General features: G+C 44.5%; 1 protein-coding gene across 2 annotated transcripts in view; it reads right to left on the reverse strand.

Annotated features, from left to right (window-relative positions):
* The window catches only part of USP47 (ubiquitin specific peptidase 47), a 51,470-nt gene extending 38,042 nt beyond the window's left edge, over nucleotides 1–13,428 (reverse strand). For both annotated transcript variants that reach the window (XM_030948537.1, XM_030948536.1), the window contains exon 1: nucleotides 13,190–13,428. In XM_030948537.1, coding sequence (XP_030804397.1) covers nucleotides 13,190–13,228 — 39 coding nt within the window. In that variant the 5' untranslated portion in view covers nucleotides 13,229–13,428. The remainder of the gene's footprint in view (nucleotides 1–13,189) is intronic.
* Nucleotides 13,429–15,514: the final 2,086 nt, after the last annotated feature.

Raw genomic sequence — 15,514 nt, forward strand, 5'->3', positions numbered from 1 at the left:
CTTCAGCCTGAATTCCTTCTCCCCAGAGACAGGCAATCGAAGACTGGTATACACAGGGGCACATGTAATTTTGAAGTGAGCTATTTGACTTGGTGCACACAGTAGAGGGTGGAACAGGAGCACAGGCTCCAGCTATCACCTGCACAGAACTATCTACAGGTTGCTTATTTTATAAAAATATTCCTGTGCTGGGTTATCAGCTCTTGTTTTTTCAGTTAAGGTCTGCTGGAAGATTTTCAAGAGCTACTTCACTAAACAAATTCCATGTAACAGATCAAACAAATCAGATTTATAAATTATACTGTTTATATAATGTTCAGAAATTTTAGAAGTAACTGAGAGCTTCTCTGACAAGACAAATCACAAGTCACAGAATCACAAAACCATTTAGGTTGGAAAAGACTTCCAAGATCACTGAGTCCAACCTTTGACCATCACCATGTCAACTAGACCAGGGCACCAAGTGCCACATCCAGTTGCTTCATGAACACCTCCAGGGATGGGGACTCCACCACCTCCCTGGGCAGCCCCTTCCAATGCTGGACAATCCTTTCTGTGAAGCAATTCCTGCTGATGTCCAACCTGAACCTCCCCTGGTGCAGCTTGAGGCCGCGTCCTCTCATCCTGCCACCGGCTGCCTGGGAGGAGAGGCTGATCCTCACCTGGCTCCACCCTCCTGTCAGGCAGTTCTAGAGAGTGATAAAGTCACCCCTGAGCCTCCTTTGCTCCAGGCTGAACATCCCCAGCTCCCTCAACTGCTTCTCACAGGGCTTTTACCCTCCAGACCCTCCCAGCTCCACTGCCCTTCTCTGGATCCACTCCAGCCCCTCAATGTCCTTCCAGAACTGAGGGGCCCGGAACTGGACACAGCACTCGAGGTGTGGCCTCACCAGTGCCCAGCACAGGGGGACAGCCACTGCCCTGCTCCTGCTGGGGACAATATTGCTGATACAGGCCAGGGTGGCATGGGCCTCCCTGGCCACTTCCAGCTGCTGGCAATCAGCACCCCCAGGTCCTTTTCCACTGGGCCCCATTCCAGCCAGTCTCCCCGAAGCCTGTAGCAAAGCATGGGGTTGTGATCTAAGTGCAGGACACAGCACCTGGCCTTGCTGAAATCACAAGGATGTGTCCATCTCTCAAATACAGCATTCTCTACTTTTCAATTAAAGTGTTCACTCACACTCCAAATAAACTTTATAATAACCACTAGTGCAATTCTACATTTTACAAAAAAGCTCCTCTCAGCATGGAAACGTATTTAAGGTACAATTAAGAGATCAAAGGTCTTCTACAGAACTTTTTACCCTGATAAAAGTCATTCTGGAATGCACCAAGTCAATTACTTATTACACCTCACAAAATCAACAGGCAATTAATTACACAGTTCAAGGCTTCCAAATTAACATACACACTATTCACAGGTAAATGCAGAAACACTTTACTGCCTTCTCCTCATAAGAAGTAAGAGCAACTGCTCAGGTAGCAAGCACATCTATCCAGTACTTGGGAGAAGTCCTCAAAGCTCCATGCTCAAAGTTCCATGCTGCTACTTTGCCAAAGTGTGACACAGTACACCAGTGGCTTAGGAAAACAAGTTGCAGATCCTCAACTGCATAAGGACCTAAAGGGCAAATGCAGACTGTTAATAAAGGCTATAATTCACAAAATCATCCCACAATTATTTTAGCACAGAAGTCTTCTCAGGTCAATATTTTGGTCAACAAATATTTGAAAAGGTAATTTCAACTGTTAACTGTAATTAAAAAAAAAATATTGAAACACTGACACTTTCAGCCCAAGTCACTCCATCTTGCTGAGGCTGGGAATCCTGCGGGATGGAGAGCATCCTCAGCAAGTCTGCTGATGACAATAAGCTGTGTGGTGCTGTCAACATGTTGGATGGAAAAGATGCCATCCTGAGAGATACTGACAGCTTGAGAGGGGGGCTGTGTGACCCAGATGAATTTCAACAAAGCAAAGTGCAAGGTCCTACACCTGAGTTGAGACTATGCCAAATACACCTAGAGGCTGTGCAGAGAAGTGACTGAGAGCAGCCCTGAGGAGAAGGACTTGGGGGTGATAGCTGATGAAAAACTTACCATGAGCCAGCAGTGAGAGCTAGCAGCCCAGAAAGCCAAAAGTATCCTGGGCTGCATCAAATGGCGTGTGACCAGCAGGTCAGGGGAGAGGACCCTCCTCCTCCACTCTGCCCTCCTGAGCCCCCCACCTCAAGTGCTGGGGACATTTCTGGTGCCCACAGCATAAGGAGGACACGGAACTGTTGAAGCAAGTCCAGAGCAGGACATGAAGTTGATAAGAGGACTCAGGTGCCTCCCCTACAAAGACAGGCTGACAGAGCTGGGGCTGTTCAGCGTGGAGAAGAGAAAGTTGCACAAAGACCTCATAACAGCAGTATTTGAAGGGCATACATGGAAACCAGAGAGCAACTGTTCATCAGGAACTGTAGTGGTAAGACAAGGAGTAATGGGTTCACATTGAAAGGGTAAATTTAGACAGGATATATGGAAGAAATCGTTTACATGAGGGTGGTGAGGCACTGGCACAGTTTACCCAGGGAAGTTGTGGAATGCCCCATCCCTGGAAGCGTTCACAGCCAGGCTGGATGGCCCCTGAGTGACCAGCTCTAGGGGAAGGAGTTCCTGCCCATGGCAGGGGGGTGGAGCTAGGTGATATTAAAGGTCCCTCCCAACCCACACCATTCTATGGTCCTTTACACTGCTCCTTTTCTAGAAAGGGTGATGATGATAAACCTACATGTACAAGATTTCTGACGATTAGACCAGACTTAAAAAAGACTCTTTACAAATAGGAACATGCAATCAACACACAGGTCTGACCTGAGTGGACATTCTAGAGGGCCATGCTACACAAGAATTCACAACCCATATACCTTTCTAAAACATATTTCATCTTTCTTCCATGAAAGATCTGCACCTGCAAATGGCAGAGCATAAAGCATGTTGTTGCACTGAAGCAATTCAAGCTGTATTTCTGTATATACAAAGGCAGCATTGTTATTAGTGCCATCTGCAAGACAGACATTTGCTTAGACCATATAGGTTCTGTATTTGTTGAAAATAAGGGAACAATAAAAATAGAGTGTTACTAGATCTGTCACAACAATATTCAAATGTACAACTGCAGTGGTTTTAACACTGCATTTAGATGTGGCTTGCTATTTTTCAGCCTTGAATCACTGAGTTAATTAAAATTCTATAGCAGCATTTCACTGTTTTAACTCCAGCTTCATTTTCATAAAATTACTTTTAGAGACTGAAAACAAAACCTAAAGCTAAGGTCAAACTTCATACAGATTCTACCCAATATTTCCAAATTCCAGGTCAAGAGTTGAACCAATAGATGTGTGAAGTTTTACTGCCAAGTAAATTTAGTGGCCTATTGAGACTTAAAAGGATCACCACTAGAGAAGACTCTACACGTCCACACCCCGTAAATAATTCTCACAAATCACCGCAGTACAGAGGAAAGACAAAGAGATCAGTAGGAAGCAGCAGACATCAAGCTCATGTTCACAGAATTACTTGGATGATTAAGCCTAAGACAGCAATTCTCAAACCTAATGTAACTTCAGCAACTTCAGACTCCCATATGAAGTGCACATAAGTGACTACTGCCAGTCACATCACTACTGGGCAAACTCTGGGGTGCACATTCCAGGTCGTGTAAATGACTGGATGCACATTTCCAGCAATCACAAGGATAAGTGAAATCTGGGACCTTCAATGACACACAAGTAGTCTGCATCTGTACCTTTTACTTCTGAAGTATAATCAGAGTTGAAACAAGCTTCTGTTCAGCTGAACCACTGTTAGAGTCTGAATGTTCCATTCTCTTTCAGCAATGACCAAATACTATCAAATCAGCTTCTTGCGAGTGCACAACCATAATTTATGAATTTTTCCACCTATTTCAAGAGGTCCAATCCATTAAATGCCACACTGGATAAATGCTGATAGCCCTGCTTCCTGCAGAAAATGCAAAGATCAAAGATCTTTCCAATAGACAGCAAACAAAGGGAGAGCAGTCAGTGAGCACTGGGGTACCATTTCCACCCATCCTCACCATTTCCCCTCTTTTGCCCGGTGCTTGGGAACCACAGACTCCACAGAGTCCCTACACCCCTTTTTACCCCAGCAGAGCTACTCATGCTCCATGTTTGTTTCCAAGCCCAAGGAAGCTCTTGTCAGAGGCCAACTTCCCTGGTAGAGCCAGGTAAGAAGGGTCCCTCCCCTGGGAGGTGAACACAAGGCGATAGAGGTCCTCCTAATGAAGGAGGCATGGAGCAGGTGGTCTCAGACTCACGTCAGGCTTTATTTCAGAGGAAAGAAGCACCTTCTTTTTGAAACACAGGTTCTAAACTAATCCTGTCAGAGCACTGAGGTGTTTGTTACTCAACACAGGTGCTTCGCCACAGCCCAGTCTTTAATGAGAGAACAGTGCACTTAGAATCCTGTTACAAATGCCTGAACCCAAACACTTACAAAGATGTATTTAATAGCACACTTGTGGCAAATTGAACACACTTCTTAAAACACAGATCCCAGGATGTCTTAAATAGAGTAATTTTGAGCTGTTAACTTGATGTATTGTGTGCTGGAATGTTTCCTGAAGCAAAAAAAAATTCTGAACAACCTTTAGATACAATCATTTAATCTTGAATCTGACTGATTTTGAAGTATCAGGTTTGTGAGTACCTCAACAACATACTTTATCCTCACCTTTGAATTCTTCATTATACCTGGGGAGACTTCAGGCAAAATCCAACGACAACATTCTGAAGCTAGTGAAACTAAACAAAGGTCTTCTGTCTCTTTACAAGTAAGGAAAAAAATTGCTTCACAACAAGCCTAAAATACAACAAAACTCAAGAATATATATCCTGACTCTGACCATTTTCCTAATAATTGGACCTTTACCCCCTTCCTGGTTTGCTGGGGGGCTTTCAGGTGAGTTAACAGTACCAGCAGAGGAGTAGCAGCAGTATTTTAAATGCATGTATTATATGCAATAGTGCTTACTACATCACATTACATCACTAATACCAACACCACCTGGATATAACTGCAATTTTCTGTGGTATCCTGAAGACTGCAATGAGACCCTCCATCCTTAGGTAGGGTATGAGTCTGTAAATAGCAGTGCTGCTCACAGGACAAGAGCAGTAACTCCCCCTTCTCTTAGGAAAGGCCTAGAAGAGCAGAAAGTGTCATGGCTGCGGCAATGCCATTGCTCTCATCTGCATGCCAGGCTCACAGAGTCTGCCAGCTGCTGTGGGTACAGGGTAACTGCTGCAGGTCCCGGGGCAGCTGGGCCACACTGACACCCATGGCCCTGGGCACATCCCAGGGGCAGCTGGGCCACACTGACACCCATGCTAAGGGAATCCTACAAATGCTCTCCCTACGGGGCATGATCCGATTCAGGGAGGAAGAACAACATCAGTTCTGTAACAGAGCCTCTGTGATCTTTGGAAAATGGGGTGTATGTTTTTGTCTCTTCTCTGTCTTGTGTAGATTATTGTTTTCAAAGGCACCTTCTCAGAAATGCTTCCTCATTAACAAAATTTTAGCTAAAAAGAATTGGAAGTGCCACCTCACTGAATCAGCTGCATGCCAGCTGTCAACTGTCACTCCTGGAAAATGCACAGGGACAAAGTATTTTTATAATACATATACATTTCAAAGTCTACTATTTCCAACTTTCCAAACATGTCCAAAATAACCCTATGCCTCAGAAATAAAGAGTGTGTTATGAGGCTAGTGTTTCCCTTTGAGAGTTTGTTTCCACTGCTGTGTATTACCGGGTCATTTGTAAAAAACACTAACAAAAGAATAGGAATGACAAAAAAAGTTGGGATGGGGCCAGAAATAAGTGCAAGCCTGGAGGTTGTTCCAAAGACTATAGAAAAAAGATATAGTGTAAGGGGACACATGTCTTGGGAGAGCTGAACGAGAGACCAAAAGATCCACTTTTCAGTTTCACAGAAGGTATTTTTCATATTTAAAGTAAGACTTTAAATATGTCTTACTAAGGACATCCTGAAGAACCAGTCTTCTTACACTTATCTCCTTATGGTCTTTTAAATATAATAAATCAATGTGATTCAAGATAAATTACTTCCCCTAAAAAAAGTCAAACAAAGCAGCTGTCAATAAAAAAAGTGTGCAAATATTTCCTGGTCATACCTGCAGATCACACAAGAACAAAGTTTTCTTCTAGGGTAACAAAGAATAGTTTATATATCTATAGCTATCTCTTAACCACTAGACATTGTATTTCACTCTCTTAACTCTTAAAAGTTTTAAGTTCAGCTGATCCTATTTTCTTTCCTCTGACCCAAGTTGAACTTACAAAGGGTTTTGTAACCACACTAAAATAATTGTGAGAATTAAATGTCAATGAAGTTCTCTACATTCACAATCTATCTGCCAGACTCTCTACAGTTATTACAGCTTAACCTTTACACTCAGATCTGAAACAGCCTCATTTTTATAGAGCTTCCTTTGCTTGTAACTTCTCTCCACCTTCCTAATCAGCATGCTCCTTGGTTTTCCTTAAAAAACAAAACCCATAAAAGCTAAAAACGGGGATATGAGAATGCCCAAGACACTTACTACACTTTTATATATTGCTCAATACTTCCAACATTTGTCTCCTACTGAGAATTGCAGAAGTAGTGGATGAACTCGCCCTCCATTTCTTCAAGTATGAATTTTATGGAAACATTTTCCTTTGCTGCTCCTATTCTGAAGAACTTTCTACTGGATTGAATTACAAATGCAACATCAGCATAAAAACAAATTAAGGGTCTAAGCAAAACCAGTACTCAGAAAAGCTTTCTCTTCATGGAGAATTTTGAAATGAAAGTTTACTTCCCTACAAAATCACCAACAGATATGTATGCTAAAAAATTAAAATCCAGTTCAGATATTAAAACATGACAACAGGCAAAGTTTTTAATTCTTTAACAGCTCTCTAATTTTAAGCTGTCCAGCTTCTGTTGGGGAAGGAAAGATAGAAACTGAACAGCAAGGTGTGTTAGCAGGCATTCTTTGTGCAGCTCTCTGGGAACTCTGCACAGAACGAAGGATCCAGCCCAGAATGGAAGCACCTGGGCATAAACTCTGCCTGCTGCCACTGCCACCATGGGCTGCAGGGAGAACACACAACTTTGGAGCAATGTCCCCACAGAAGGAACAGGGATGACAATGTGCACGTGAGAAAGGACCTAGACAATTTTTCCATATATAAACTGATGAACAAAAAAACAAAGGTACTACATAAGAGTTTCTGTATCTGCTATTTTTTTCTTTTCCTTCACTGCTGCTGATCTCAAGCCAATCAGTGAGCATGGCTGCCTTCCATTCCTTTAGCTCCTGCAGTACACTGCCAAACTTCTTCAGAAATGCTATTTACGTGTTCAGACATTGTTTTACTGGGAAAACTTTCACGCTATATCAAACATATTTCTCATGAAGCTCCAAAACCAGAGCATTCACCAATCCTCAGGAATTCAGGCACACTTGCTCATGTTACCGAGGCAGCTTCCATCACATGTGCTTACTGAGAAGCTACACCTGAACTGCAGCACCATACCCAGCTCTAAGCTATTCACAGAAATGCCAATCTAAAAATAATCTGTTGCCATTTTTCAGAAGCACCTAAAGCACCCTTGTGATCACAATCTCAACAATTATATTGAATCAAATGATCTGTACCAATTTCACCCCTTAGTATTTTTAGAACATGCACAACATCCTTTTTAGAAATTATTTCATCTGCCAATGCTGTGCAAGAGCATTTGCTCAGTGCAAGCTGACTACATGCCAAGCATTGCAAAAACCAAAGAAAATAAAAATCCCAGCATGTCACAGAGCCTAAAACTGTGGTCAAGTTCATTGTTATTTTATCGGAGCTCCACAAAAAAAATTCTGTGACGTATTAGAATTCACAATTGTCAGTTCTTTAGTAACTAGTGGCATTGTTTTGTGAATATTTCAGTCAAGACAAGAAAAATAACAAGATGCTAAATGGCAGCCCATCCAAAGGTATATCACATTAAATCTTAAAGGGCAAAGTGTAAAAGAGCAGCTATAAATGTTCAAAAAGGAATTAAAAACTTTTTCAAACTCGATAAAAAAGCTGAATACGTACATGTAACTCAATCACTCCATTTTCTACAAACGTAGCTTTCACCTTTATTCTCTTAGATAAAACTCAACATATTTTCAAACACAACAAAAAAATGAAGCTGTGAATATTTATGAACATATGAACATTTATGAATATATATGAACATTTGTACACAATATAGTGCATTACAGTACCAGTTGTAATGTACTGGCGGGGGAAGGTTTAGATCAAAACCCTTCCCCCACTCCCATTTAATTCTGACAAGACTGAAACATGTGTTCAAAGGTAGCACAAATTCAAGGTACTGGCTTATTTCAGTAAATCACCACAAGTGTTAATCTTATATTGATATCACTACATTCTATCAGAAAAAGAGGCAGCACAATAATAATTTTAATCACTATGTGATTGTACAACTAACATTTTAAAACTGTAATGCAAGGCTGCCTTGATTATATCCACAGGTTTTAAAAAGAATAGAAAATGGCACGAAAAAATTATTTTCACTACTGATGCTTTTGAATCTGAAATTTTAATCACCAGTGACGCACAAAACAGTAATGACATAAAATGGCATTTATTGTTTGTGATGATGTTCAAAATGTATCACTGCAGAAAAAAAAAAGAAGTATTTAGTTATTTAGTTGTTAGATTATTCTCCTGAGTAGTAACTTCCGCCAGCAGCATTTCCAGTCTGAGGCTCCGGTACACCAAGTGGTGCCCATCAGGCAGCTGGTACCTCTTAGGCAAAAACATTTCATCAGATGATCGAGAGGTGCTGATACTTCGTTATCCTGATCATCTTTCCATGCTCAGATTAAACACCCAGATGATAGCAAGGGAAAGTAAACGCTAACTGGGAAGCCCAATGGCTGGAAAAAAGCAGGAATGCTCTTGAATTCTACTCTGAGCTTTATTCACCAAACACAATACCTACATGAACATCATTCAGAAAGTGTCTGTTTGCAAGGAACAAATTATTTGGTGAACTTCCATGTGGATTTTCTGTTTGTTTCCTAAATTTGATTTCCAAAATACCTTCTCAGTCAATGAATTAGTCAGTTTCTCTAGTTGTCACAATCATTCCTTTATGTTTTCTAATGGAGCACACGAGAAGGAAAGCAGGAAAAACTGATAAATTATGCAAGCTGTAACCACTTGTAGAATCTTTTGATACATGGGAACAAGGATGTCATCAGCATTGAAAAGAACAGCATCCCTTTACTAAAGAGTATTGCAAAATATCTTAATCAGATTCCTGCTCTTCTAATGAGGAAGTCAGAATGATACCCATCAAGAGACATATTTGATTTGTTCAGTGCAGATGATTAAAATGGACTCATTAGTGTAAGGATGAAAAGACTCCCATTAGTGAGCTGAGAGAGAACTCACACCACCTTGCTCGATTTAATGGCAGCAAGTATATATTTATATATATAGATTTATTTATTCATTCTAGATAGTTCATGCTAGAACATGTTGAAAAAGCATCTGCACAGCATTTATTTAATCAGTAGCACAAACACTTCAAAATCTCATAGCAGAACATACTTCTCATATTATGACCAATACTCACTAAGTTCTCATACATCTTGATTTTCAAGATAAATCTTTGTAAAGTTCACTTATATTACCAGTAAACACACACAGGCATCTTTCTCACCAACTGTGTTGACAAGAATATTTTATTATTTTCTATTTGAGGCAGATTTTCCCAAAACAAGTTTCAAGTCAACTTTTCCTGTAAGAAACACTGAGAGCCATAGAAATGTTCTCCCATCTGATAGCATCATTTTCTTACTTTCATATTTATCTAACTCATACTATTCACCCTCCCTTCCCAGGGTTACTGGGTAAAAATCCACACCTATTGATACAGCAATTTTTATAGAATATGCTGAAATTTTGCTACCAGGGTGCAGCAATGACCACTTTTTTACTCAGTGACTTCTTTTTATTGGATATAAAAGAAAACAGAATTGAATCCTTTCATCTTTTAGATGAAGAAAGCAAAGTAATTGAGGATGAGGAAAAGGAAGGAAGGAAAAGGAACAAGGACCAGTTTACAGTGAACCCCAGATGCAGTGAACAGGGATTCTCACTGCCCCCACCACAGGGAATTACTGGTCACACTATTGCAGGAACAGCTGGGAAAGCATTAGGCAGCACTAGGGATGCAAGAATGAACTTACTAAGTACCTGCATAGCCCAGCCAAAAACCTTGATGCAAAAAGAAATCCCAACACTGATCTATTAGAAACTGCTTTCATACATCTCTTCCAAAGGAAAAAGAACTTTGTCTCAAAGTTATGAGCAAGAGAAAATAACAAGACCCTCATTACTTGGACTACAGAGATGCAGCTGAAGCTATGCAATGTCCAAAAGAAAACCTTTCATAAGAGACTAATAAAAGATGAACCTTTGTATCCACTTTGTATCCATGAAAACATAGTACTACTTACAAAACCTAATGAAAAAATGCTAGCAATTCTACTTTGCAAACAGGAGCTTGAGCTCCTGTTAATATACAAAAATATAGATAAAAACACAAGACTCATAATCAACTTAATACCCATCCTTCCTCTCCACCATACGCAGACTGGCAGTGTTAGAGACACCTCCTACCACTTATCTACCAAGGCATCACTAACTCATAGACAAGAACCAAAATCCTTTTCCCATCCACTGCTTTGGATGATTAGTCATTCCCTAAACCAGCCTAAAGCAAACATCATTACATTTCTTCTCGTTCCTTCACACTGGAGTGCCAAGGCAAATCTGGTTGTGTGCTCATCTTTAGCAGATGCTGGTTCAGAGCCCAGCTGAAATCTCTGAAGCAGCACAGACAGTGAGCTGCACAAGTGATACCACCCAGCCCACCAGGAAGGCACAAAACTATCAACTGAGCTCCTTTATCCATCCCTGGAGGGCACAGCTGAAACTCCAAACGATCTGCTTTGCCTCCAAGTGCTCCTAGGGGCATAATGGGAATATTTAGGAGCAGGCTGTTGAGTACTCAGAGACTTCGAGAATTCTGTTTACTCATAACTCAGTGTTCTCTGCAATGGGACTATTAATGAATCTCAGAAGGACTTAATGGGAATGCTGCAGTGTAGCATTTGTTAAAATTCCCTGTCACTAAAAAAAATTAGGACATACTGAAAAACACTGGAAAAGTTGAAGATAAATTTCTGTTACAACACATATATAGATATAACCAGATGGACTTAACACAAGTAGTTCATCTCTTTTCTTTCTCAATTTGATTTCACTAATATTCTGTTCAGTTTCATTTATCTTAAAAATGCAAAGAGACACAACAAAGAACTTGACAAAACTTGCTGAGAAAAAACTCCTCCCGCTAGCATTATCAATGTACAAAGTTTATAGATTTCACACTGTTTGTTTAAGATACCCATATCTATAATCATATATATTCATCTTCCTTTCCCCATACTTCTCCCCCCTACAGATAAAAGTGCATTCAAAAGCCTCCTCCAATGAGTCAGTTAAAAATACACATCTGAATCATAAGTATATTCTGAATACAACTCTAAAGCCAAGGGGGATACTATTAATACATATAACTAAAGACACAGCCTTGGCTAGCTGCTTTTATTAATATCTTGTCTATTCCCCTTAACTACAGCTGCTGCCACAATGTTGCTCCTGCCACTATCCCTTATCTGTTTCTTTGGTTTTAAAATGAAATCTTTAAGTATATCAGCTACTCTGTCTTCTGGCCTAGTTTTATATTTGTGAAGATTTTTGTTAAAAGCTAATATTCAAGTATATTAGCTACCACATTCCATCTCTTTTTTAAAGTTTCTGGAGATTTCACTTTCCTGTAAAAGACAAAATACAGTCTTTTAAACCTTAGTATCTAAAGAAAGGAAACGAGGTAAAGTTACCTTTTTCCTACATACACCCTGTGTTTACATGCACAACTGCCTGCACCAAAAATTGTTTCTAATATTCAGTGTTATTTGCTTCCCAGTTCTACTCAAGAATACCATTTAAGGATCAGCACCTCATTTTGCTAAGCTCCACAAAAACGGAGCCCCTGCCTGACAAAGCTTCCCATAAGGACACACGATGGAACAGGTAAACGTAACAAACACTGACGTTTGACGAAAAGTCCGGGAAGGGTTTGAGCAATTTATCAGAACTGCAAAACTATCAGAAAAGTTGGCAAAATGTGTACCTGCTCAGGAAACAAAGTTCCTGCTGATACTACTCTACCAGTAGCTGTTTCCAAACATTTTATGCCATCACTCGAACTCCTTCCTCTGCACAGTATCGCTCCAACTTGACACGTGTCATTCGCCTATCGCTGCAGGACAGAGGCTTCGCCTTCCTCTTTCACTCGGGTTCTTATCTCTAACCTATGGCCAGAAACAAGCCTTTCCCCTTCTCCCTACAGCAGGGGAGAGACGAGGGGCCCAGAACAGAGGAAACAAGCCGCTGCTCGACCCGCTCCCTCCGGCCAACACCGCGGGCACTGCCGCCCGTTCTGCCCCGCTCGTGGAGCCGCCCCGCTCCCGGACCCGGCCCCTCGGCCGAGACCAGCCTGGTTACCGGGGCCGGCTCCCTGCTCTGGCCCTCGGCGCGGGCCCTCAGCCGCAGCTCCGCGGGCCGGCAGGAGCGGCCGCGCTGCCTCCAGCCCCGTGACACCGGAGCGGCCCGGCCCGGCCCGGCCCCGCCGCGCAGGCCGGGCTCCCCGCATGCCGCGGCACGGACAGGTGCAGCCCTCGGGCCGCCCGGGGCCCTGCGCAGCCCGGGCTCAGCCCCAGCCTCCTCCTCCTCCTCCCCTGGCCAGCCCCTTTACCCGCGCACCACCATCACCCCCGGCCCCGCACAAAGACAGGCCCGCGCCCGCCGGGCCGCGCACCGAGGGAGCGGAGCGGAGCTGAGCCAGGCCGGGCCGGGCCTCCTCCACTCCCTCCTCGGGCGGCGCTGGTTCCCCGGGCCTCCTGCCCGCCGCCGCAGCTGCCGCCTCCATCTCCCGCCTCACCTCTTTGGGGACGAGCTGGTTCTCCTCGCTGGGCACCATGGCCGGCGGCGCGGCGCGGAGCCCGCAGCAGGCTGAACCGAGCGCCGTCGTCAGCAGCAGCGGGAGGCGGGGGGACGCCCGCGGCTCATCCTCCCCCTTCTTCTCCTCCTCCTGCTCCTCTTCTTCTTCTTCCTCTTCCACCTCCTCCTCCTCTTCCTCCGCTTCCACCTCCTCCGCTCCCGCGGGCAGCGCCGCGGCCCCGCCCCGCCGCCAATCCATGGCAAAATGGCCGCCGGCGCGGGTCTCGCGAGAGCCGCCCCACCCCGGGCTCGCTGCGTTCCGCCGCGCTCATCGCCCTCGGCCCGGCCGCGGCGGGTCCCGGGCTCGGGCCGGGTCCTTGCTGCCGCTGCCTGGCCCGGCCGAGCCGCGCGGTGTTCACCGAGCACGAGGGGCGGTGTCGGAGCCGCAGCGCGGAACCTCCGTGGGCGGCCGGGCCAGAGCTGCCCCGCGCACGGGTTATCTATGGCGCCGGGCCGCCGCGGCTGCCCCGTCACGTTATCCTGCGCTGGGGAGCGGCATGGGGCGCCCGGGCCTGCGGGGGAGCAGGGAGGCAATAAATGGAATGGGCGCCGTCTGCGGACGTATTCAGGGAAAGACTGCACGTGCCGCAGTGGTGTTCGGTCATGGGGTGGCCTGGATGATCTCAGAGCTGTTTTCTAAGCTAACTGAGGCCGCGCAAATGGAGCAGTGGGAGACGAGCGGGGAGGGGGTGCGCTGGGGCCACTGCCCCAGCTGCGGCTCGGGGCTCGTCGGCACATGGCCGGGGGCGCGCTCGGAGCAGGGCTGGCCGGGGGTGCTCAGGGAGCGGGGCTGGGAGCCGGGCCAGCCGGGGGTGCTCAGGGAGCGGGGCTGGGAGCCGGGCTGGCCGGGGGTGCTCAGGGAGCGGGGCTGGGAGCCGGGCTGGCCGGGGTGCTCAGGGAGCGGGACCCGGGACCAGTTTCGGAGCTCGTTGGCCATGGGCGCGGTCGGAGCGCCGGGCCCGGCCCACGAGCTCCGTGCCCTCGCTGCGCTGCCCCAGCCGCCCCTCCCGGAGCCCCGGGCTGCAGGGACACCGGTGGCAATCTCCGTGTGATTCCCTCGCTCCGTTCCAGTGCTGGTGCCGGCTGGAGGGGACGCGTAAGCGCAGCCCGCTCCCGCTGGCATGCGAGCCCGTACTGGTGCCCAGAAGTTGTTCCTTGAAGTCGTGCGATGGAGTTCAGCGTGTGCTCGCTGTAAATCCGGGGTTGATAGCTCCTTTTCAAACGGAGTGCAAGGCTGTTTCTGTGGCATTGCTTAATTGTTGGGTTTTGCCCACAACAAGCTGAACTATGTCTGGTTTTTTATGCCACCTGAAACATACTAAAAGCCAAAATACTAGAATGACTAAAATGCACACTTAGATGGAAAGTAGTTGATGTCTACTTCCCTGCAGAATAGTTTGTAAGTGAAAAGCATTCTACTTGGCTAATGAACAATGCTATTTGGTAGCTGTACATTTCTGCGCAACTGTTTTTCTTATTATTTTAGTGTCCTCTTGTGGAAAAATGCAGTACTGAGGATAGGTTTTGGTTTGTGTCCATTAAGTTTTGGAGTTTGGGGTAATTTTTGAAACCCATTGTACTGGAGGCTACTGAAGATTTGATAAAGTTGAATGCTCTCATCTCCCTTTTCATGTCCAAAGTGTATAATTTGTCAGGTTCCTCTCTGCTTTCTCAGAGATAAGTGGCAGCTTTTAGAATCAGGCTATGTTGTTAGTGTTTCTATTCATATAGTGTATTAATGCTTCAAAATGGTAATTTCTGTAAATATCATCAGTGGTTTTATTTTCATCTTTCAAGGATGCTGTGGAAACGCTATGTTTCTGGCTTTGTTGTGGTTTGTTTCTTTTTTCTTAAACTTTTGCTCCTTGAGTTAAGCACAGGAATCCTCTCATTGAAAAACTTAAAGCAGTTTTAAAATACGTTTCTAACCTGTTTTGCATTATATAACTTAATGGGTTCAAGTTGTTTATCTTGTAAAGGTCAGAGGGTTCTTTGGCACAGGAGTTCTTGCCCCGTGGGTTTGAAATATGTTGAACCTGAAAGCCCCTCATCTTAGACCTTTGAGCTCTATGATAAAATCAAGTGCTGAGACAGGAACCTGCGAGTCCCTTGCTGTTAATGTTACTTCATGTTAGCACGGGGTTTTGCAGAGCTGCCCCTCTACAAGAGGAAGAAAAATATCTAAAATAGTAGGGGTTTAAATAGGAAAGGCAGCATGAAATGAATGAACTCATGTAATTCTGAAAAGAGGTGTTTTACTCATGCT

The sequence above is a fragment of the Camarhynchus parvulus genome, chromosome 5 (assembly GCF_901933205.1).
Source record: "Camarhynchus parvulus chromosome 5, STF_HiC, whole genome shotgun sequence".
NCBI classification, from domain to species: Eukaryota; Metazoa; Chordata; class Aves; order Passeriformes; family Thraupidae; genus Camarhynchus; species Camarhynchus parvulus.